The sequence below is a fragment of the Dipodomys ordii genome, unplaced genomic scaffold (genome assembly GCF_000151885.1).
Source record: "Dipodomys ordii isolate 6190 unplaced genomic scaffold, Dord_2.0 Scaffold65, whole genome shotgun sequence".
Classification (NCBI taxonomy): Eukaryota; Metazoa; Chordata; class Mammalia; order Rodentia; family Heteromyidae; genus Dipodomys; species Dipodomys ordii.
In genome coordinates this window covers 14,944,083-14,966,462 of record NW_012267281.1, presented here as the reverse complement: position 1 = coordinate 14,966,462, position 22,380 = coordinate 14,944,083, and the positions used below count along the sequence as shown (strand labels likewise).

The 22,380-nt window shown below is 33.3% G+C and overlaps 1 protein-coding gene across 1 annotated transcript; it reads right to left on the bottom strand.

The window, feature by feature from the left end:
- Positions 1-1,216: 1,216 nt before the first annotated feature.
- On the bottom strand, positions 1,217-6,318 carry Slitrk6 (SLIT and NTRK-like family, member 6). The gene is made up of 2 exons (XM_013022986.1): positions 6,256-6,318; positions 1,217-3,891 (listed from the first exon to the last, which is right to left on the bottom strand). Exon 2 carries the CDS (start codon positions 3,864-3,866, stop codon positions 1,341-1,343), a length of 2,526 nt encoding a protein of 841 aa, XP_012878440.1. The 5' UTR covers positions 3,867-3,891; positions 6,256-6,318; the 3' UTR covers positions 1,217-1,340.
- Positions 6,319-22,380: the final 16,062 nt, after the last annotated feature.

The following is a 22,380-nucleotide window of genomic DNA, read 5'->3' as shown; positions in this document are numbered from 1 at the left end:
TAATGTCAATCATCACCAAAAATTGAATGTATTTTTGCATATAGGAAACAAAATATTTCTGTATGCATTACATACAGGAACCTCCTCATGTGTGTTTGTGTGTGTGTGTGTGTGTGTGTGTGTGTAAACCTGATTTAATAGAATTAAAAGGTAAGACTAATTGAAGAAAGCACATTTGAAAATAATGTTCATTTTAATTTTATTGTAGTGAGCAGAACTTTTACTTTTCTTGAAAGGCACCCAAGAATAATTACTTTATGAACCAAAAATATACAAAACTGTACAGAATAAATAGTCCATAGAAATCTAGCTATACCTTCTTGTAAAATAAAGCTGCATTGTCCCTCTTTTGAGGTAACATAAACCACTTACCTTTATAAGTGCCTTTTCTACTAATTTATGGCAGCTATCAGTATACAGCATGAAAAATAAAATAATATTTTTAATTGTAACGTTGCCACAAAAAAGAACATGTTTCTATCATGGTCATTCAGATTTACAAAGGATTAATACTATGAACATAAGCAAATTTAATAGGTGTTCTAATCATATTTACAGTCAAATCTCAGTAGCATATTTAAATATCCCAAGAAGAATTATACTTTGAGCACAAATGATATACCTTAATTCACAGCAGCATTGACAAAATGAATGTCCACACAAAATGTGTAGAAAAACCAAAAAGTTTGCTTATATAGCCCATCTGAACTATTATTCATTCATTTTTAATTCAGAAAGCATAGGATTGGCCATTTAATTTTGCACTGTTCAAAGTTTTGGCCAACTCTTGGCCTACCTAATTACAACTTTTCTATTTTCCTTACTATTATGATTTACACATTTCAAGTTCCAGTTCCATTGTATTTATCATGAGGAAATTGAATGTTTGCAGATTTTTAAGCATACAATAGTTATAAAGTATATATCCCAGACATATTCTAACTACATATATAGGTACTTTTCTAAATGATGAAATAAAATTTCCTTTAATCCATTGGTAAAACAATTCAAGAAAATAATGATTGTTTCAATGTTCAACCTTTTTAACATGTGCAAGACGACTTCTATGTAACAGTGACTTTTATTTTTATTTTTTTATCGCCATAATCCTTGAATGCATTACATGCAAGGATTTATTTGGGATAGACTACATTGCCTGAACATAATGCCATGGCTTCTCCCAATGATCCCTGAGCTTCTTTCTCTTCTCTTTGTTCCCATATAACTGCTGTGCTTAAGTTCTGATTGAAGACCTACTCACTCATGTAAGGCACTTATTTCCAAGATTTAGACTTAAGACAGAATCACAGCATTTCTGCCAAAGCCCTTCGAGTCTCCATCTAAGTTTGCTGCTCCAGGACTTCTAAATAGTCAGGTTCAGCATGTAAATTAGCTTTGAGCTCAAAATACTCATTTTTAGTCTGTTCCACCAATACCTTCCTTGGCCGTGAGTACATTAGCGTTTCCATCAACTTCAGTTCTTCATGGGCTGCGGGGTAATGTACCTCCCTGTCAGCCTGGAGCTGAGCGATATTTTTCCTTAGGTACTCTGTGATTCCCAGTTGCTGAAGTTCTCGTTCCTTCTCTAAAATGTTCCTGTATAATGAACTGGCATCCTGGAAGGATAAAAATTCTGTGGATTGGTCTGTGGTTTTGTATTTCATGTTTGATCCTGTGAGTGGTGAGTGATTTTCCCGTTCTAAAAGGCTTCTTTGGAGATTCTTCACGTCACTTCCTTCTTTCTCATTCCTTTCTTCTTCCTCTTCCAAATGCTTTGGACCGAAGGACGGACTTCTGTAGACATGAACCATTGGACTCACCATGTGCTGCTCGTAGAGAGAGGCTGAGGGCCTTTCAGCTGTGTGATGAGTTGTTTTGTGGCCATACATGCTGTACTGAAGGTGTACAGGACTATTGTCTCTCACTTGATCTTCGACTTGCTTCTTTTTGCATCTTCTCCTGCGATGCAGAACAAGAACCACTATCCCGGCAGCACAGAACACAATGGTGATGAAGACAACTAGAAGTCCCAATATTAGAACTGACAGCGGGACAGCATCTGTGAGAGAGCTTAAAAGAGTCCCTGCAGTATTTGTAGTGCTCGTAGGAGTTGTGACGATCATGGAATGACTCTGGGTTGGCAGGGATGGGTTATTTACTAAACCTGGGCAGAGAAGTTCACTGTTCAGGGCTTTCAATTCCTTTTTGTTGAGATGAGGTGGCGACATGCAGAGGATGTCATCCGTCACCGTGTTCTTGCTTAATTTTTGTATCCATTGCTGTAATCCAACTAGATCACAAGAGCAGTCCCAGGGGTTATCCTCAAGGTCAATCTGGGACAATAAACCCAGATCATCCAAGATGTTACTGACAGGGAGATGGGTGAACTGGTTTGTTTTAAGATTTATCCTAGTTAGAGGAATTCCGGAAAAAATATGCGGGGGTAAAACTTGAAGGAGATTGTTGTTTAAATAAAGTACTTTGAGTTTAGGCAGTGAGTTAAAGGTTCCTGGTAGAATTTCCTTAATCACATTGTATTCGAGATATAAATACTCAAGGTTGGGAAGACCAAGAAACATGCCTCCGTTTAGTTTGGTGAGATAGTTGCCATTAAGGTAGAGCTTTTGTAGTCTTGTAAGATTCATAAACGACCCTTCTTCAAGAACTTCAATACGATTGTTTCCCAGATGAAGCATTTCCAGCGTGAAATATTCCACTAGATCAGATTTCATTAACGTGTGTATAATGTTTCCTGCTAGAATCAGCTTTCTGGGATTCTGTGGAGGAGGTTTTAGATCTGCTATGCTTTCGATGTTGCGTTCTTGACAATGTATTAGAAGTCCTGATGGGGTTAGGACTTTGCAGTTGCAAGGAATTGGACAGTAGGGTGTTGGGAGCTGAGTCGATGGCTTTGTAAGATAAGGATTCAAACCAGGTGCTTTGGTAGGTGGTTTAAAAATGGATATGGTCTTGGTTGACATGAGACTATCACTTATTGAAGATGTGACTGCCAGGTGCAATGATCCAGAAGGGTCCTCGAACTCTTCATACACTGGTGGAGTTGGGCAAATTGACTCTGCTTTCAGTCGACTCAATATGCTTCCTTTGAAAAATGGCGGACTGTTGCATACGACATCCCCAATGACAGACTGTGGAGGCATGTTCTCCAACCAGATTTTGAGTTGCAATAAGTCACAATTGCATGCCCACTTATTGTCCTCCAACTGGAGATCCAATATTCGGCCAATGTGTTCTAAAAAACCAACATAAGGCAATGTTTGCAACTGATTTCCACGCAGATCTAAGTGGGTTAGAGGAACAAATCGAAAGATGTTTGGTGGAAGACTCTCAATAGCATTGTCATTTAAGATTAAAACTTTAAGTCTGTTGAGCTTGCTGAAGGCACTTGGTTCAATCACTGTAATGAAATTGTTATCGGCTTGTAGGAATTCCAAGTTTTCTAATCCATGAAAAGTGTCCTCCTTAAGAATTTCTAAAGAATTGTGGTTGATATGAAGTTGTTTCAGAAGGCCAAGGCCATTAAACGCACCAGTCTCAATGTCTGCAATGTTGTTAAATCCCAGGTGTATGGAAATAGCATTGCTAAGTCCAGAAAAGTCATTGGTATGTAGCATTGTCAAGCCATTATTCAATAAGCTCAGGTGAAAAGGTCGTGATGGTGGCACACTTATTTGGGATAATTCCTTGATACCTTTTTCTTCACAATTTATTAACATTGTGCCATCTTTTTCCTCACAGTTGCAAAGGGTATCACAAGATCCTTTGAGTGAGGGCACTGGTGATGGGGACTGTAAAGATATACAGGCAAGCAGAGATGAATAAAAGAGATGAGTCCACAGCTTCATGTTGTCATGTGATGGGGGTCTAACCCTGTAAAATAAAATGCAGTAACAGTGGACTTTAATGGGTGAGACAGTGAGATAACTCTAACATTTTCAAATGATAGGTTTCCAGCTAGTATGAAAATCTGAATGGGTTATAACACTTACATTTGTTTTTAATATATTTTCCAATACTCAGACCTATTCTGAATAACTTTCAACTTGCATCAAAGTATAAAATTCAGCACAGAGATGTTATAATATTAGCGTAACATTTGTGTTGACACCTGAAACCTGCATTTGAACATACGAGATGGATGCTTGCTTGTATCATGTTCATAACATAATACAAAAGTATGTGGTTAAAAACACCTTGTTTTTAAGCATTCTTTAAATCTTACAATAATAAGAACTAATGCTTGATGATTATAGGTCAAGGATATATATATATATAATGAAATGTAATAAATAATATAATATATTACAAATATAATATATATATATATTAGCTAGAAACCTGGGGAACTCTAGATGGTGACTAGAAAGAATGTACGTGAATGTATATCTGCAGGTAGTATGTATTCCCTTAGTTTATAAATATGTCTGTATGCTCATCAGTCTTGATTTGGGAATAATATACTACTGTTTATTTTAATAAATATTGGGAAAATGTGTCCTTCATGGTGTAATAATATATAGCATTATAAAACAACTCTATTTTGGCTATTCTGGCCTGAAATACTGTCTTAAATTACAATTGTGTATATACATAAGACTTGAGAGTATCCCATTAAATTTAACTGAAGTCACACTTATAGTCAGATAAGGAATAGATATGGAATACTGCTTCTTTTAAACTTTTTAGCCATAGGTAAAAATTTACAAACAACCAAGGGAGAAAATTGAGTATTAGCATGATTTCAAGCTATTATTAAAGAATAAACAATGCCTCATGTCAACTTCAACCCAGATGACTTCCAGGTGAGGACTTGAAGCAGGCTTTAGGCAGTAAATGTCACCACATAATTAAGCAGTTGATCAACTCTATTTCAAGCTTGAAGTCTCAAACAATGAGCTCTGAAACAAACTGCACTATGTAAAATATTTTGAGACCATATATAATTTGGTTCAAAATAACAGTTCATCGGAACAACATCACATATTCTAGCTCTCTCAAAATTTAAATTGTGCATTTGAAACAGTAGCTCTTAACCTTGAAACATCAGCAAGGGCAAGGTAAACTTGAACAACAATACTGATCATTTAGTGATATTTTATTCCTCCTAAGCATACACAATGCTACTGATTATCCAGTTCTGTTTCATTCACTTAGTTTATCTTAAATATATAACCCAAATTATGAGATGAACACCACACCTTATGTGAACTTTTCAAAATGAAACTTGCTTATTTGTTGATGAAATACAAACAATGGACCCAATCAAAAATTTAAAGCAAAATCGAATAAGTTATTCCAGATGCACTCAATAATGCTGAAAGTAAACTTCAATTTCCTGAAAATGCATTATTTTATTGAAACCATGAACAGTCTCAAGTCTGGGAAAGACAAAAGGTAACCAAAGAAACAAACCAGTATAGTCTTTATAAATAAAAGGAAAGTTAGAAGGCTTTAGGTTTCCATAGGGAAATAGCTAGGTTTTAAACTATCCTGACTTATGTGCTTAGAAATAAGGAGCTTGTAGTTGGAGTTTTCAACTTGTGGATTAGCTTCCAAAAACAATATAAGTACTTCTTCATAAATCATCAGCAAAGAAAATGCTGGATTTCACCTAGCACAGCATCCTCAGAAAATAGTAAATAATTTCCAGATGACAATATCTCACTTTAAGAAAAAAATCTTACATGCATTCTGTGCTTCACAGTATATTAGAAAACAGTTTCTAATCTTTCCAGACATAAAAAAAAAAAAAAAACTTGAGGTGTGCCCAGAATCAACCACATCTGATACCATACAGTCTTTAAGAGGTCAAAACTCCCTGACACATATATTTTCAGGAAAATCTACATTCTCAAGTCAGAGAATACAATAAAAGTAGCTCACAATATACAAAGATTTCTCCAGTATTCTGCCTATATTAGGAATTCAACAATGGCATCTATTTTTTAAGCAGGAAGCAAACATACTCAGTACCAATAATAAACCACATGTTTTAAAAGGCATAATGGTATAACATTATATTACTTCGTTTCTACAGAGCCAGCTGTTGGACTAAATGTCTAGTGCTCAGAGAAAATAGGCATCTGCTAAAGTGTTAGTTTGGCCACTGAGAAAAATATGACTGAAAACCGTAAGCAAAGTTACTATATTTTTTTAAGTGGCAAACATACAAATGCAATCCCTTGATGATAATGCAAACATCAGTATTGAAAAGGCTGGAAACATTCATCTTACCTGTAAAGCAGATTCTTTCCTGACGTGTTTTCTGTATTGCACAGCTGGAAGAGATGTTCAAAGTAATTCAGTTTCTTTATTAAAAGAGAAAGCAGCGAACACCAGCATGTACTTTCTCCTCAAATACCACTTCTTGACAAGTCCTGTAGCTTGCAAAAGTTAAAAACCTCCAGTCAAAGACAAAATGCTGAACATTTCAAAGAAAATATTGCAAGCAGAATGCATGCTGGAGCATCCTGAAGCATTTCTCTCTTTATCCCCTCAATTAAAATTCATGGCATACTTCACTGCTATGCTGACTTTTTTTTTTCCTTTTGGCATATAGTTAACCATTTGCAAGCTGCTGAATGCAGAAAATAAACAAGATGTTTAACAGCGCTGGGATTGATCACTCTTGTTTTTTAGATTGTAGATCCAAGCTGCATGCAGCAAGGTTCTCTTTCCTCCCTTTCTAGTCTTTCTTGTTAGCTCAGTTTGTTATTAGTCAGATTGCCAAGGGCTGGGAGGTAGGCGTAAATAAAGAGACTTCTTGGCTTTTGACTCAGCCTTTAAGCCCTTCCCCATTAGAGCACTTTAAACTGCCAGTGTCATATAACACAAGAGACAGCTCCACCTTGGGACGGCTCAACTCCTCCTCTTTCTGTAAATGGTCTTTCCATTCCTTTCCTACCAAATAGAGAGCAGTGAATGTTAATGGAAACAAGTTCATGTTATTTTATATGAAAGTCTCATCTATAAGGCTAGGCCATTCAAACATGTTGAGCAAAACAACAAACATTACAGTAGTTATTCTTGTTTTTTTTTTGTTTAGATTTGAAATTGTGCACTAATTAAGATGAAATTATTAGCACAAACTGTTTTCCTAAAGCCTACACCTTTTTGCTTTTCTTAAAAAAATTAAAATCATGCATATAAGATTCTAAGATAAAATTCTCTTTTATTAGTTATTTTCCCAGTGCTAGTGCTTAATAATAAAGCTAGAAGTGAGGTGCTTTTTATGAGATGCTTATTCAAAATGGAATTTTGGTTGTTTTATAATATATTTTAGAATCTGTAAAAAATGTTTTCCATTAATATAATCCTGTTTATCACACAAAAGTATGAAACTATCTGTAACAGATATAATTGTAATAATTTAGATAAATATATGAAAGTTACAATTGCCTGAATTTTATTAGCTAAGAGAAAATTTATTTAAAATATTATATTTTAATAATTTTTAAAGTTTCCAAATTACTCTAATAATACCGATCTGTCCCATTCCTTATTTTTTTAAGCTCTTGTGACTAAGGAATTGTTGATTCTCACCTCTACTCCAATTACCTAAACATTGTGATATCCTAAATGGATATACTAGGTGTTGTCAATTATTTATTTGCAAACAATCCATTCAGATTTATCCTTGCTTATAAACTCTAAAGAATATTACTTTAACCTTGTGTCTCATTTCAGAAGATGCTAGCAGGTTTGATCTGGTTGAAGTTATCCAAATGGAAGGATATCAAATCAGATTTTAAAATAATTATTGTAGATATTCACTCAGATCCACAGTTTCCATAGTTTTAGAGAGCTTTATTTTTGTGATCATATTTGACATTTCCACTTTCCTTTGTATTGAATTCTTCCAGACATAGAGTCATCAGTTATTTTAATGTCACTGTGTCTTTTAAGGTATGATAGAGAAAAAAATAAGGATGATGGAGAGATTAAGAAAATAAATACACTAAAAATGAGGAATTGCTCTTTGGCACAGTTTGCTACTTGCTGATAATCAACTTAAATTAATTTCAATTAATCTAATGACTTAGCTACTTCAGTATACAATAGAATACTAATCTCAAGAAAAACTAAGAACTATTTCCCTGTCCAATTTTAGACCTAACTTTGTCAATATATTCTTTTAGGTTATAGGGACAAGATAATATATGGAGAATATTTTGTACAGGTAAATGACTCAAACCATGTAAAGAATTCAAATATTTCATCTGTATATTGCATGCTTTCTAATTTCAGCCAATTCGAACATTTCCCTGTAAACAGCAATTTGAAGTAATGTAATTTGAATGTATTGTCCCTGAATTACTTTTTGACTTTCTAGTTCATGAACTGTTGGTTGGTTACACTGAACCATGGAAAGAAAACTGATAAATGAGATAATTTTAGATTCAGGTTTAACTCTCTGTAGAAAGCTTGTTTATCTCTCTAAGTGAAGTAAGCCAGGCCCAAAGAAACATAGGTCCCATGGTTTCCCTTATTTGCAGTAACTAATATATGTCTGAGAAACGGTCAGATAAGTTGATGATGTTAGGCGAAAGGAACTCCAAGATAGGAACACAAGTGTTTTTTTTTTCTTTCTTGCTATTGTTTCTAACATATTTATAAGATGATTTCTTTGTTGCTTTGAATGTCCCTCCCCCACGGTATAACCCCTGTTTTCACTGTATTTGATATTGGTATAATTTGTGGAGGTGAATGGAAAAAAAACAAATTGTTTAAATAGGGACACAGGTGGACCCATTGCAACAATGAGATGTACAAGATATTATGTCAAAAAACAAACTTTACAACTTTGGCCCGTGTGGGGTGGGGGTTCAGAGATGGGAAGGGATGGGAAGGGTTAACAAAGGAGGAGGCAACAAAGCTGATGTACTCATTACCTTGCTCATGTAATTGTAACCCTTTTGTATGGTACTTTCACAAATATATGTTTTGTATGAGAACAGAAAAGGGATGTAGGCCAAAAATCACTAGAGAAAAAGTTGTAAATTTTATCTTAATTCAAGATGGTAGTGTTTAGCTTCGCTGACTAAGTACTGTAGCACTAAGTACTGAATACTTATTGTACTTTAAATTTTATTCGTTATCCTTTCCAAATTATCTTATTATATGTGCAATGCAATTATTAGTAATTCTTTCCAAAACATTTATGGCAGAATATATGCTAATGATTATTAAACCACTATAAAATATCTAAATTACTGATTATTTAACATAAAATAATTTTTCCAATATGAAGTCCCAAAATTTGAAAAGTCAATTTATTCACAATTACTCAAAAATAGATTTTATTACTCTTCTCACTTAATCTGTCTTCTATTTACTACATATTAGAAGAAGAACAAATCTAAGCAGCTATTCTTAGGCAAAACTGATAGTTTATGTTTTAATATGACTTTCAACAATTTATCTCATCTTTCAAAGAGTTCAACCCTAAAGGGTGCTTGAAAATACCCAGTCTGAAGAAATGAACCTATCTCTAGTTGTCAATGTAGAGCAGTACCCTGGAGAAAGCAGAGTCCTGGTACTCTATGATTCATAATAGGGATCTTTTTCTTCCAGTCCTGGAGAACAAAATCTCATCTCCATAGCCCAAAGCTACAATGTCTAAATGGGAATGTATGTCATAAATATTCCAAGGTGATGATGTAGATGGATGGAATTAGAGGATGAGAAGACAGAGTTAAGCATTAAGGGGAAAAAATGAGACAATGAAATGCATGTATTCATTCTGCACTGGACAAATTCTACCTCAGAACATCTGTGTACCTTTTTCAGGGTCCCCTTTGCAAGGTTAAGAATGTAAAGGCAAGCAGAGTGACTACTCTGGGAACATGGACTATACAAAATATCTTCCATATTTTAAAACTCCATTCCTTAAACTTTTTCAGTGTGATCCTAAAATATTGAATTTATAGTTCTTGTTCATCTTCTAATGGAAAAAAAGCACACAAGTATTAATAATTATGTAGATAGTTGAATTTATAACAATGTTGTACATTTTTGTTGAGGGACTGTAGCTTTTGGCTGAGGAAGATTAAATTTTCCTTTGAATATATATCTGTTATTGAAAAAGACATTTGCACATGTTTATTCCATATAATAACATCCTTCAGTGAAAAGGTTTTTTAAATCTTGAGGAATTGTGTACCTAAAAAGTAATATTGTCCCATTTGTACATAAGTGGACATTTATAAAACCAGATTTTGGCATTAAATCCTTACCAAAAATGATTCATGTTTGATCTTAAATTTCTTTTGTGTTTAATATGATCTGAATGCAAAATTACAAAACAATAATGGATTGCTTTATTCAAAGAAAAGTTTTCATAGTAAAACTTCCTGTTGGTGATTTGTTGGCACAGATAATTCACTGGTTCCATTGTTTAACCAAGCAAACCCTAAAACAAAGCAAAACCATGCCAAGTAAAAAATTTCCTATACAAGCACAGACATTGAGCTAGACCTAAAGCATAACAGAGACTTCATACATCTTCTGACTTCAAATGGAAGACTAAACAAAAAGAATCCAAAAAATTATACCAAGAATGTTGTTTGAACTTTTAATAGTGAGCATTGAGCAATGTATATTCAGTGTGGCCAAGGTTAAACAATCAAATGAATAGGTACTTTGGTATGTTATCAGTAAGTGTAAAATGTTTCCACCTTAGTCTTTCTTCATAAATGTATTTGGAAAAGGTGTGTTTTTACACATAAAATTTGATGTTAGCTGGGTGTTAGGGGTTCAAAAGTGCATTCTAGCCTCCGTCTGGCGGAGATGTGAAGGAGTAGGCTTTGAGGCCAACTGGGCAGAGATACGAGTGAGGATTCATCTGCAAAATAACTAACAAAAAGCAGAGCTGAAGATGTGGCTCAAGTGGTTGAACACCCACCATCCTAAAAATATCAAGATTAAAAGTTAATTGATAGCTTTTATTTCTCAAAGTATTTTTTTACATTTTTCTAAATCATTTCAAGTATATTACTTTGTATTCACACTAAAGATATATCTGGGAAGCAAGTATTACAGGGGGGTTACATGGTCATGTAGGTGCGCTAGTTCATGTTTCGTGGGCCACCTGAAGACTTCAGATTCTGAATGTTTTCCTAGTGACAATAGCAAATCGTCCATCACTGTTGCTGCTGATTATTTATAGCTGTGACACTGAGGGACATTATCTCCTTTTAATTATTAGGTTATTAAATTGGTGGCATTTAATATTTTTCTAAGAGACAAATTTATTGAACTCAACTTCTTTCATTATAAAAACAAAACAAAACAAAACAAAAAAACCTTCAGTTGGACACCAGTGGCTCACCCCTATAATCCTAGCTACTCAGGGGACTGAGATCTGAGGATTGTGGTCCCAAACCAGCCCAGGTAGGAAAGTCCGTGAGACTCTTATCTCAAATAAACTAACAGAAAACTGGAAGTGGCGTTATGGCTCAAGTGGTAGAGCGCTAGCCTTGAGCTGAAGAGCTGAGGGACAGTACCCAGACCCAGAGTTCAAGCCCCATGACCAAAAAAAAAAAATCCTTCACTCAGGGTAAATTGTTATCATAAGAAAAGCAAAAAAAAAACATAAATATATTCTTTTTCTATTTTGAGATCACATATATGGAGATGAACAGCCCACAGTAAAATGAATATAATGACTATTTTTATATGCACATGTGATATTCAATGAAAAGATACTTAAAACTATAATTAATCCTCCAAACTATGAAGCATGGATAATATTTCTAAACAACAAAAGAAAATGTCCATGGCAATAATATTTTAGATCATGCAAATAACCACCTAAAAGTGAGTAGTTGTCATGCAAACTTGAGTAGCAATAAACTGCTTTGTTATGTTTGGATCTATGTATAATAAAGGAATTAATCAGAAAGGTACACATTTGTTGAATAATAGAAACTAATATTTCAACCCATGAGTCAACACGTTTTCGTGCTGAAGTATGTTCCTTGGTAACAATGGAATTAATAATAACATTCATTTACTGAGCTATTTGTGTCATCACTGTAGTAATAACGTGAGCCCAAAAATAGCAAATAAATCATTTGTGACAAATTTAATTGAATAATCTTTTGTTAAAACAGTGATCTTGCTGAACAACTTCAAAACAAAAGAAGGTACACATTGCCTTTTAATATATAACATTTTAAGAAGAGTTGTGTAACTTGGAGAATAATTTTATGTCATGAACTATACCTTTAAGTACAAACCAAAATTAATCCTTATGACTCAATCATCAACACACAAATGCATTTTATAATTGAATTGTGCACCTCTATGAAAACAATAGGATAGGAAGATATTTGTGGATATTGATAAAGAAGCACTGTATACAAAATTTGACTTATGGAATTGAAATCCGTTTGTTCAAGTCCTTAAATATACGTTTGATGAGTTTTCCATAATCTTCATCCTCCACATACTGAGATATAGCATTGACCATTATGATACATATTGAATAAAATAAAATTCATGCTAACTGAAATGAATCAAATGAATCTAATAAGTACTAACAATCAGCAGTTCTATTAAGCTAAGCTTATTTAAATGGACAGATATTGTTTTGACTTTCCTGTCTAAGAAAAAGAACAAATAAATTTAGGGTATATCCTATAAGATTATACTGGTTATTTAAATAGAAAATTCTATATTCAAAGACACTCATTTAAACTCAGAAGATTTTAATATTTTTTAGTCTTGAATAGTCATTTGATTATGCTAAATTAATACTTTTTGAATAGTTTGCATATTTTTGTTTGAGTAGCAGTAATAATCACACAGGTATTTCTACCAAGTAGGTCCTTATTTTTAGCTGTAAATATAACCTACTAAAATCTAAAATATATTAATTTTTGAAATATTAGAGGTATACACCACTTATTGGCAAAGGTTTTTTTATTTTTTTTTTAATTTAGTTATTTTGTCAGTGATGGTGCTTGAACTCTGGGTCTGGGTGTTGTCACTGACCTCTTCAGTTCAAGGCTAACTCTCTAGCATTTGAGCCACAGCCCTATTTCCATTTTCTGTTGGTTTGTTGGCAATAAGAATCTCAGGTACTTTCCTGCCCTGCCTGGCTTTGAACCCTGCTCCTCAGAACTCAGCATCCTGAGTAGCTAGGATTGCAGGCATGTGCCACCAGCTCTCATGTCAGAAGGCTGATTTTTAAAGCATAGCTTTTTTGTATTAGGTAATGAATCAATTTAAAATAGCACTGGTCTGCTTTACATTTTCTTTGCATATATGCTTTGTACAAAACAAGTTCTTTGATATCAGCAGAACCTACTTCTTTAATAGTCCTCAATATAGGGGGAGAAAAATATTAAAACAAGGATTTTTAATGATAAACACAACCTTGAGTATTTTTGTAACATTAATAAGAGTAAAGAGGATTGTTCCTAGCACTTCCTTTTGTTTAAAGCATTTTTCATCTTTTACCACCCTCTGGTGGTAGAAAGAAATGCAACAACTTGAAAAAAGTTGCAGACAACTCAACTAGTCAACTTTATTCTACATGTGTAGATCATTTAAACTAATGGCCTTAAGCCATCATGCACGTATGATAAAAGTATAAAAGAAAATAAATTTTAGCACAATTATAAGTAAACTAGTATCAGATATTTATATTATCAGATATGGTTCATTTAGAAATTTCTTTTTTGATCATCTAGCTAATTTTTGCATTGCCATGTTGTTATTTTACTAAAAACAAAACATTTTGGATCAAAAAATTATTTGCCTTAGATAATTAATTGCATTTATGAGGGAGAAGTTGTGTCATATAAGAAACACCCCAGGGCTGGGAAGGTGGCTCAGTGGTAGAGCGCTTGCCTTGCATGTATGAGGCCCTGGGTTCCATTCCTCAGCACCACATAAGCAAAAAGAAAAAAGCCATAAGTGGCGCTGTGGCTCAAGTGGTAGAGTGCTAGCCTTGAGCTGAAGAGTTGAGGGACAGTGCCCAGGACAGCACCCAGGCCCAGAGTTCAAGCCCCATGACTGGACCCCCCCCAAAAAAAATAAGACACACCCCAGTCCTTTTCGTGTATTTTGAGTATAGGATTTTACCTAATTGACCAGGCCAGCCTGGACTTAGATTCTCACATCTGCATTTCTCTGGGATGACAAGTATGGAGCCTGTACACTCCACTGTTGGTTGAGATGGAGGGTCTCAAAACCTTTTTGCCTGGTCTGTTTTGAATCCCACCCTCAAAGAGTTCTGCTTTCCAAGCAGCTGGGATAGCAGGTGCAAGCCATAATACATAATCTATATTTTCCATTTTTGTTTGTCCTGGGGCGTGAACTCTGGGCCTGGGTGTTGTCCTTCAGCTCTTCAGCTCAAGGCTAGTACTCTACCACTTAAGCCACAGTGCCACTTCTGGCTTTTTCTACTTATGTGGTATTGAGGAATTGAACCCAGGGCCTCATGCATGCAAGGCAAGCACTCTACCACTAAGCCACCTTCCCAGCCCACATAATCTATTTTGATTCTTTTCTTTTCTTTTACTTTTTCGTAATATACATTTGTTTTGCATCTATGTTTTTTTCCCGCCTCAGTCTTCTCTTTTCCAATTCATCAAATCACTTCCTTGCTATATCTAAGGGATAAACATTTGCAGGTCCTAGGAAGTATCAGTTTATCTTATTAGAAAATATCCATTTATTTCTTTGATTTGTATTCTGCATTTTTGTGTTCTTCTTACACTTTAGTCATGCAGTATAATATGGTTCATTGTGAGACTGTTTTCTTTTAACTTATTCAAATATGTGCATAACTTTTCTTACTTGTATAGTGATTTACAGGATTTTGAATTTTCTTTTCAATTTTCCTCAAGAAGATAAAGAAAGTAAAAGAAGAATCTATAGAGTCTTTAATAAGTATGGGGCTTGGAAAACATGACTTAATAAATTACCTTAGGTACTGTTGAATTCCAAACATTGTTGTTGTACTTTAACATAATGGATTACTGATTGTCTAATGAGAATGAGAAAGAAATTAGCATCTAATAAAGAAAAACAAATTTACTTCTCTGACCTTTCACCAAGTTTAATTGAAATGTTTTATTAGTTTGAATAAATAATTGATAGATTTTAACAATAAGGTATTTTCACGTGACTATTTTATTTCCAAAGGAATCCTTTTGTGAAAATCTATCATATGGATATAGCAAGTAAAAATTTACTTTTGTTTCATCCTTCATTAAAGCTAATGATCTAAAAGCAAAAGTATTGTGGTAGTTGTAAACCTCATACTCTCAGTGAAGGCTTTGGAAATACATATATTTATGTGGGTCAAAGTTCCATTAGAGAAACAGAAAGAACAGAGTCTTGACCTTTACTTTGTTTTTGTCTACAGTATTTCTTACTGATGCTGATTCAGTGATATCCTTTGACAATAATCAGGGCATAGTAAAACAGAATTAAGTAAAAACTATGAAATGTCAAGTTACTCAAATCTTATAAAATAATTTAAATTCAAAACCTCCCAATCAGGGACATAAAGTTCTAATTTACAATTTAAAATGCTACCAATATTCATAAGAATATAAGTTTTGGAAAGAGTATGGGTTATTTTCACTTAGTAGGATGGCTGTATGCGTTGATGTAGGAAAGACAAGTAGCCCGCCTGTCTCTAGGACAAGATCTTCTAAGACAGAGCAAATGGACAAATAAAATTGTTTTGGAGGTAAAGAAACAGATGTGTGAATGATGAGTAAATATGAATTGAGAGCATAATAACAGACTATCAGTTAAAATATGTAAAAGTTGTGTTTAATGGAATAAGATGTATATCAATATCTATATTCCAACTAAAAGTAGATTTTCCTGTACATCAGGATTATCAGTATAGTTCAGCCATTTATTTTATTTTATTTTTGCCAGTCCTGAGCTTTGAACTCTGGGCCTGGGCACTGTCCCTGACCTCCTGTGCTCAAAGATAGTGCTGTACCACTTGAACTACACATCTACTTCTTGATTTGGGAGGTAATTGGAGATAAGAGTCTCAGAATATTCTGCCTGGCCTAGTTTCCAACCCTGATCCTTAGATCTCAGCCTCCTGAATAGCTTGGATTACAGATGCGATCCACTGGCACCCAGTGAAGTGTACACTTTATAAACTGCGAAGCACAGGGTGGTCCAGAATGTTCCTTAAATCAGTCTCTATAAATAAAACTTTTATATATGTGTTTCTTTTCTTTGTATGTTTTTTTATTGTAAAAATGATGTACAGAGGGGTTACAGTTACATGAGCAAGGTAATTTCCTATTGAGCATTGTTGCCTCCTCCTTTGTTTTCCCCCTACCATCCCTTCCCTCCCACCTCCACAAATATCCCTCCCCTTACCACCACCAAAATTGTAAAGTTCATTTTCAACATAGTGTTTTGTACATCTCATTGTTACAATGGGTCAACCCGTATCCTTATTTTAACATTTTGTTTTTCTCCCTTCCCATCCTAGAATTAGAAAAGTATATATACAAGATTCAGGGCACAGACATCAAATACAGTGAAAACAAGGGTTATATCATGGGAGAGGAAGACACAAAGAAACAAAAAACATCACATGGTACACTATAAATATATTAGAAACAATAGCAAGAAAAATGATACTTGTGTCCCTATCTTGGAGTTCGTTTCACTTAACATCATCTTATATGGTCATATGTACATAGCTTTTGGCCTTTTCGGCTTGTCCTACACATATGTTTCTATAATACTAAACGTTTGCTTCTGGGTGGTCCTTGTTATAAGAAATTGTGTATAGTTTACATTTTATACATTATTTTAATGAGCACTTTATCATTTATTGCTTTCAAAGGTCTCCCCCCCCCCAAAATATATGTTGACTCCCCTGCCAGGATTGTACAAGATCCTCAACTGCTCAAGTCCCTCTTAGTCTATGGACTGTCCACTTTCTTTTTGATCTTTTCCCCCACTTGTTATTAGTGCTGGATATAGTTCAGTACTGGCCTATATCAGTGAATGATATTCTGTTATTTGGAGTTGATGTACTTGAACAACCTCTGACTTACTTGTCAGTTATTTTATATGATATATTTTTATTCACAATAATAAAGATTTTTAAAATTATCATCCACTTAGGAATCCAAAACATTTACCCTTGACTGCTAGTTAAATTCCTATATAATTCCAGAATGAAAATGATATCAATCTATATAAGATGATACCTAAAATTGACTATTTTGATATATTGTCATTTCTCCTGTAGCTTTTCCTTAATCTTTTACCCCTGCCTAACATACAGCTTGCTTCTTGTCAAACTCACATCTGAAGCGAAATATCCATGTAAAATCTAAGGTATACCAAAAATAATTTTTGAAACTTACCTGTGTCCCCCATGCATTACAGGATAGAAATACAAGCTGTATGGTATGAGAATGTTTCTTAAGTCACATGGCAATGTCAACAAAAGAAAATGAGGAGAAGCTAAGTCCTTTCTAGTTCATGAAAAATATCTGGTACTAAATGAAGGCAAAAATCATCTGTGTGGTGTGTGTGTGTATGTGTGTGTGTGTGTGTGTGTGTGTGTGTGTGTGTGTGAGAGAGAGAGAGAGAGAGAGAAAGAAAGAGAGAAAGAGAGAGAGAGAAAATGTGTGCCTGCATGTAGAACTGGGCCAAGAACTCAGGGTCTGGATATTATCCCTTGGTGTTTTCATTCAAGTCTGGTACTCTACTTGACCACATTTCCATTTTGGCTTATAAATTGTAAATTTTAGGTAAAAATTTCACAAACATTAAACATATATATATAAATTTGGGGGGGCAGGGTTAATTTTGAACTGTGATGTTTCAGATCTCAGCCTTCTGAGTATCTAGGATTACAGGCACGGGCCACCAATACCCAGCTAACAACTTTTGAGTGATATGAATCTGAATGTACCACATTTCATTATAATTAATTAATCAGGTAATGATTTTTGAAATTATGCATAATATTTTTCCAGATTGATATATTGTTATCCAGGTGAACTCTTCACTTTATTTGCTTACTTTGATGTATTAATTTACTTGAACTGAGGACCTCATATTTTTAGGCTCAAACCCACTGGAAGCAAAAATGACACCGTTTTGCTTTTAGTTTGTTTTTGCAATAGGGTGTCACAGTAATATTTGTCTAGGCTGGGCTTTAGCCCCAATCTATATAGTTTAGGTTCTTTGCCTTTCTTTTATTTCCTTACAAAGAAATATATACTCCAGCATTTGTTCTAAACATTTTCTTCATTACTTTAATATAAGTAACTTTATAAAATAGTCTAAAACATTACAAGAACTTTATATTGCTAAGTAAGATTAGAATGATTCTTCTATATGAGACACAGAAATGTAATTGTTTACTATTGTTAATGATATCTGGTATAATTAATGAATTTTACAAATGTTACAAATTTTACAATAAAACCTAGATTATATAATAATAATAGTGGTTTGCATTATTATATAATCTAGGTTTTATATTGTCCATGCTTATATATTCTTGCATATTCATACATCCACTAGTTTGATCAAGTTTATTAGAATTTAATTTTACATTTAGTACTGAGATTTTATGAATATCCAAAATATGGCACTGTTAGGCAATTGCGTTATTAGGCACTTAATAAATTCTTTGGCATGTACTGTTCATAACAACCCTATAAAATATATAATTGTCAGCCACGTGCTGGTGACTCATGCCTATAATCCTAGTTACTCTGGAGGATGAGATCTGAGGATCATGGTTCAAAGCCAGCCTGGGCAGGAAAATTCATGAGACTTTTATTTGCAATTAACCACCACAAAAAGGGGAAGTGGTGCTGTGTCTCAAGTGGTAGAGCACTTGCCTTGAGTTGAAATGCTGAGGGACCCCACTCAGGCCCAGAGTTCAAGCCCCATAACTCACAAGTGCAAAACTAAACAATACATTTATATACATATATATTTATAAATGTCCTATTTGAATATATATACATATACATAATTTCCTAGTTGTAAATATGAAGACAATGGAAAATAGAAAAAAAATAAGATATAGAAGCCTGCCATATAGAAAGTAACAAAACAGAGATACCCATTCAGTAGAAACTTCATCTTTACTTCTCGAGCCACTTACACTAATATATGAACTGTGTGCATTAATTGAATTTTAAAGTGATATATTTATTCATCAAACCAAATAGTGTAAAAGCAAAATATGAAATTCATTCATAGTTAATATTTATACCATTGCATGTGAGTCATACATATTTTGAAAGACAGATATCTTCATGAAACACTTATAATGAAATTTTTTCCTAGATATAAAGTTAAGAACCAAGTTTCTTACCAGCTATAAAACATTCTGAAAAAAAAATTTACCTTGAAAAATCTTAATTTGTAGTTCAATATCTCCCTCTGCTGTCAGCTAACACCATTGAAAATAAGTTAAGTGACTTTGTAAGTGATAGAATATTTTAATCATTTTAAACAATAAAATGCAGTTTTGTATCTTCCTGGATTTTAAAGATGGGAATCTGAGATTTTATTTGAGGAACTGTTACCTTGAAAAGCATAAAAATTTGTAACTGTTAAGCTGTAAATGTATGATAAATTATTTTGTAATGCAATTATATTTCTTAAATGTCTATACCATATTTTTTACAGAGGTACACAGTCACATAAAATTATTTTATATAAAAGAATACACAATAATTTTTCTGGCTTTAATTAATAAAAAAATTTACATGGCTATTAATGGACAGAGCTTCTACCACTCATTCACTAATACAAATTAAATTAACAAATGTTATCTATATTACATATTTTCAATAAGCTAAAAGATTATATTATGAAATAGCATTTTAATAGCTGTAGTGATAGCGTTAATTGGAGTAAATATTCTAGTAAACAAAATTTCTTACAGTAAGTAAGAATTCCAAATACAATTTTCACATAAGATAATGGAGTAAAATATGCTATAGCCAAGATTTTTCACGTGGAAATGTAGCATAAACATTGAAAAAACACTAATAAATTAGTTTCATTTATTCTTCTGTATCCTTCAGGATAATAAAAAGCTAAAATGGAAATTTTATGATAAAAATAAACATAAAATTAAGTGAATTTATCAGAGATCATAAAAAGAAGACTGAATTTATCCAAAGCTTAAGATGCTTTCTAATTTAAAAAATCAATTTATCAATATATTGTTATAAAAATGTTCATCTATTATATATGCTTGTTTGCTTTCTGTTTTGTTTTTATTTTCTGAAATCCCATATGTACTTATAATTAATTCTTACAGTTTATTTTATTTATTGCATCTCAGCCTTTGGATAATATTAAGTGTAAGTCCATTTGTGTTCAGGCATCATATAATAGAAATGAATTTCTGGTTTGCACAAATTGCAGTGTAGTTACTTCTGGCCAAATATTGATTTTATATGACATTGTTCCAAGTAATGATTAAAAAGATTCCTGCTTCTCACTTTTGTTATTTACAAGTTTTTGGGGCCTTGCAGTCATTGTGCTTGCAGAAGCAAGGTAAAGCAAGAGGACCTGCGGAGGTGTCAGAGCACCTTACTGCAACCCTGAGAACCAGTCTGAGACTCTATGATACTCACATGTGGAAAAAATCCAGAAATCACTGACAATCAATTCATTGCACTTGGCTTGACCTCATTTATTCTCAATGTCAAACATTGCTGATTTATGCTTTTGATTTAATGAGAATATTAAAGTTTTTTCTAATAAAATATTCCATGTTTTCAATTGGCCTCCAAGAGAATAAAATTAAATAAAATGCCTTTCTAGAAAATAAATATGTACATATATACATACATATGTATGCTTGTATATATGTATATTCATAAACATATTCATATATATCCATATATGATACATGAATATGGGTATATATGTAGATGTATATGAATTTTATATAGATATAGATATATGAATATATACATAGAAAGTCAAAAATGTGAAGAAAAAATAAAATAATGCTGTTAGAAACAATTTTCACCTTTCTTGGTCCTCTGTTCTGAGCTTTGAAGATTATTTTATATCCCAAATAGTTCCATGTATGCTAACAAGTACTACTGTTCTCCAGAGGTGATGTGAAAGAGGCTTTGAATTTTCAGTATTGTCCTGAACATGGAACAGCTGATGGGAGCATGTGGCTGTGAGAGGCAAAGACTTCTGTGAGCCCACATACCTGCACATCTCTCTACTCTCCCTGGCATTTTCAGTAGACATGAAAGCTCTCAGGAGAGCTGACACAGGTGTCTTAAGGAAACCTTGCATATTCTTGGGCATGTGTTGTTGTTGTTTAATTTGTGAAAAAAAATTATGATGTTCATAATTTTAGTGGTTCCGAAATAGTTTTGGTCAAGATTGATATATCAGTCAAATTACCTGAGGGTGATAAGTTTAATAGATTATAAATTTATTTAAATAGATAATATTTTATCAAGATTGTTTTGGCTTCCTGAAATATGGCATATATTTCCATTCATTGTTGACTTTTAAAATCATTCAGTAGGGGCTGGGAAGATGACTCAATGGTAGAGTGCTTGCCTTGGATGCATGAGGTCCTCGGTTCGATTCCTCAGCACCACATAAGCAGAAAACCCAGAAGTGGTGCTGAGGCTCAAGTGGTAAAGTGCTAGCTTTGAGCTGAAAAGCTGAGGACAGGGCCAGCCCCAGATTTCAGGACCCATGACTGACAAAAATTATTCAGTATACCATTATAAGGCATTATTATTCACTATATATGTTTGTGTGTGTGTATGATTTTTTTCTGATAATTTCCATAATCACTAAAAATAATATATATGTAAGTAGTTTCTGTTTAATGAACTAAAATACTTTTATAATTTGATTTAGTTGTATTTTTAGTTTAATTCTATATATTTAATTTCTAAATATATATCAGTATTTATATATACAATCTTATATAGGCTTAGTTTTACATATACATATCTGTATGTGTATATATATAAAAATTATATATGTAGTTATATATATAGTTTTATGCCTATAACTATATATATAACTCAATCATTACTTGATTTACTGAATATTTGCTACATATTAAACTTAATACAAAAATACACTTGTATTCATTTGAACTTAAGCCTGTAATAAACAATAGTATAATTGTGACAAAATTTGCTATTTTTATTTATCTTTTTATGTTTATTGTAAATTGGATGTACAGAGAGCTTACAGTTACATATGTCAGGTAATGAGTACATTTCTTTTTGAACAGTGTCACCTCTTCCCTCATTTTCTTCTAGTTTTTTTTTTTTTCCTTCTTGATCTTCCCCCACCTAGTTAGTTTTCTAAGTACAACCT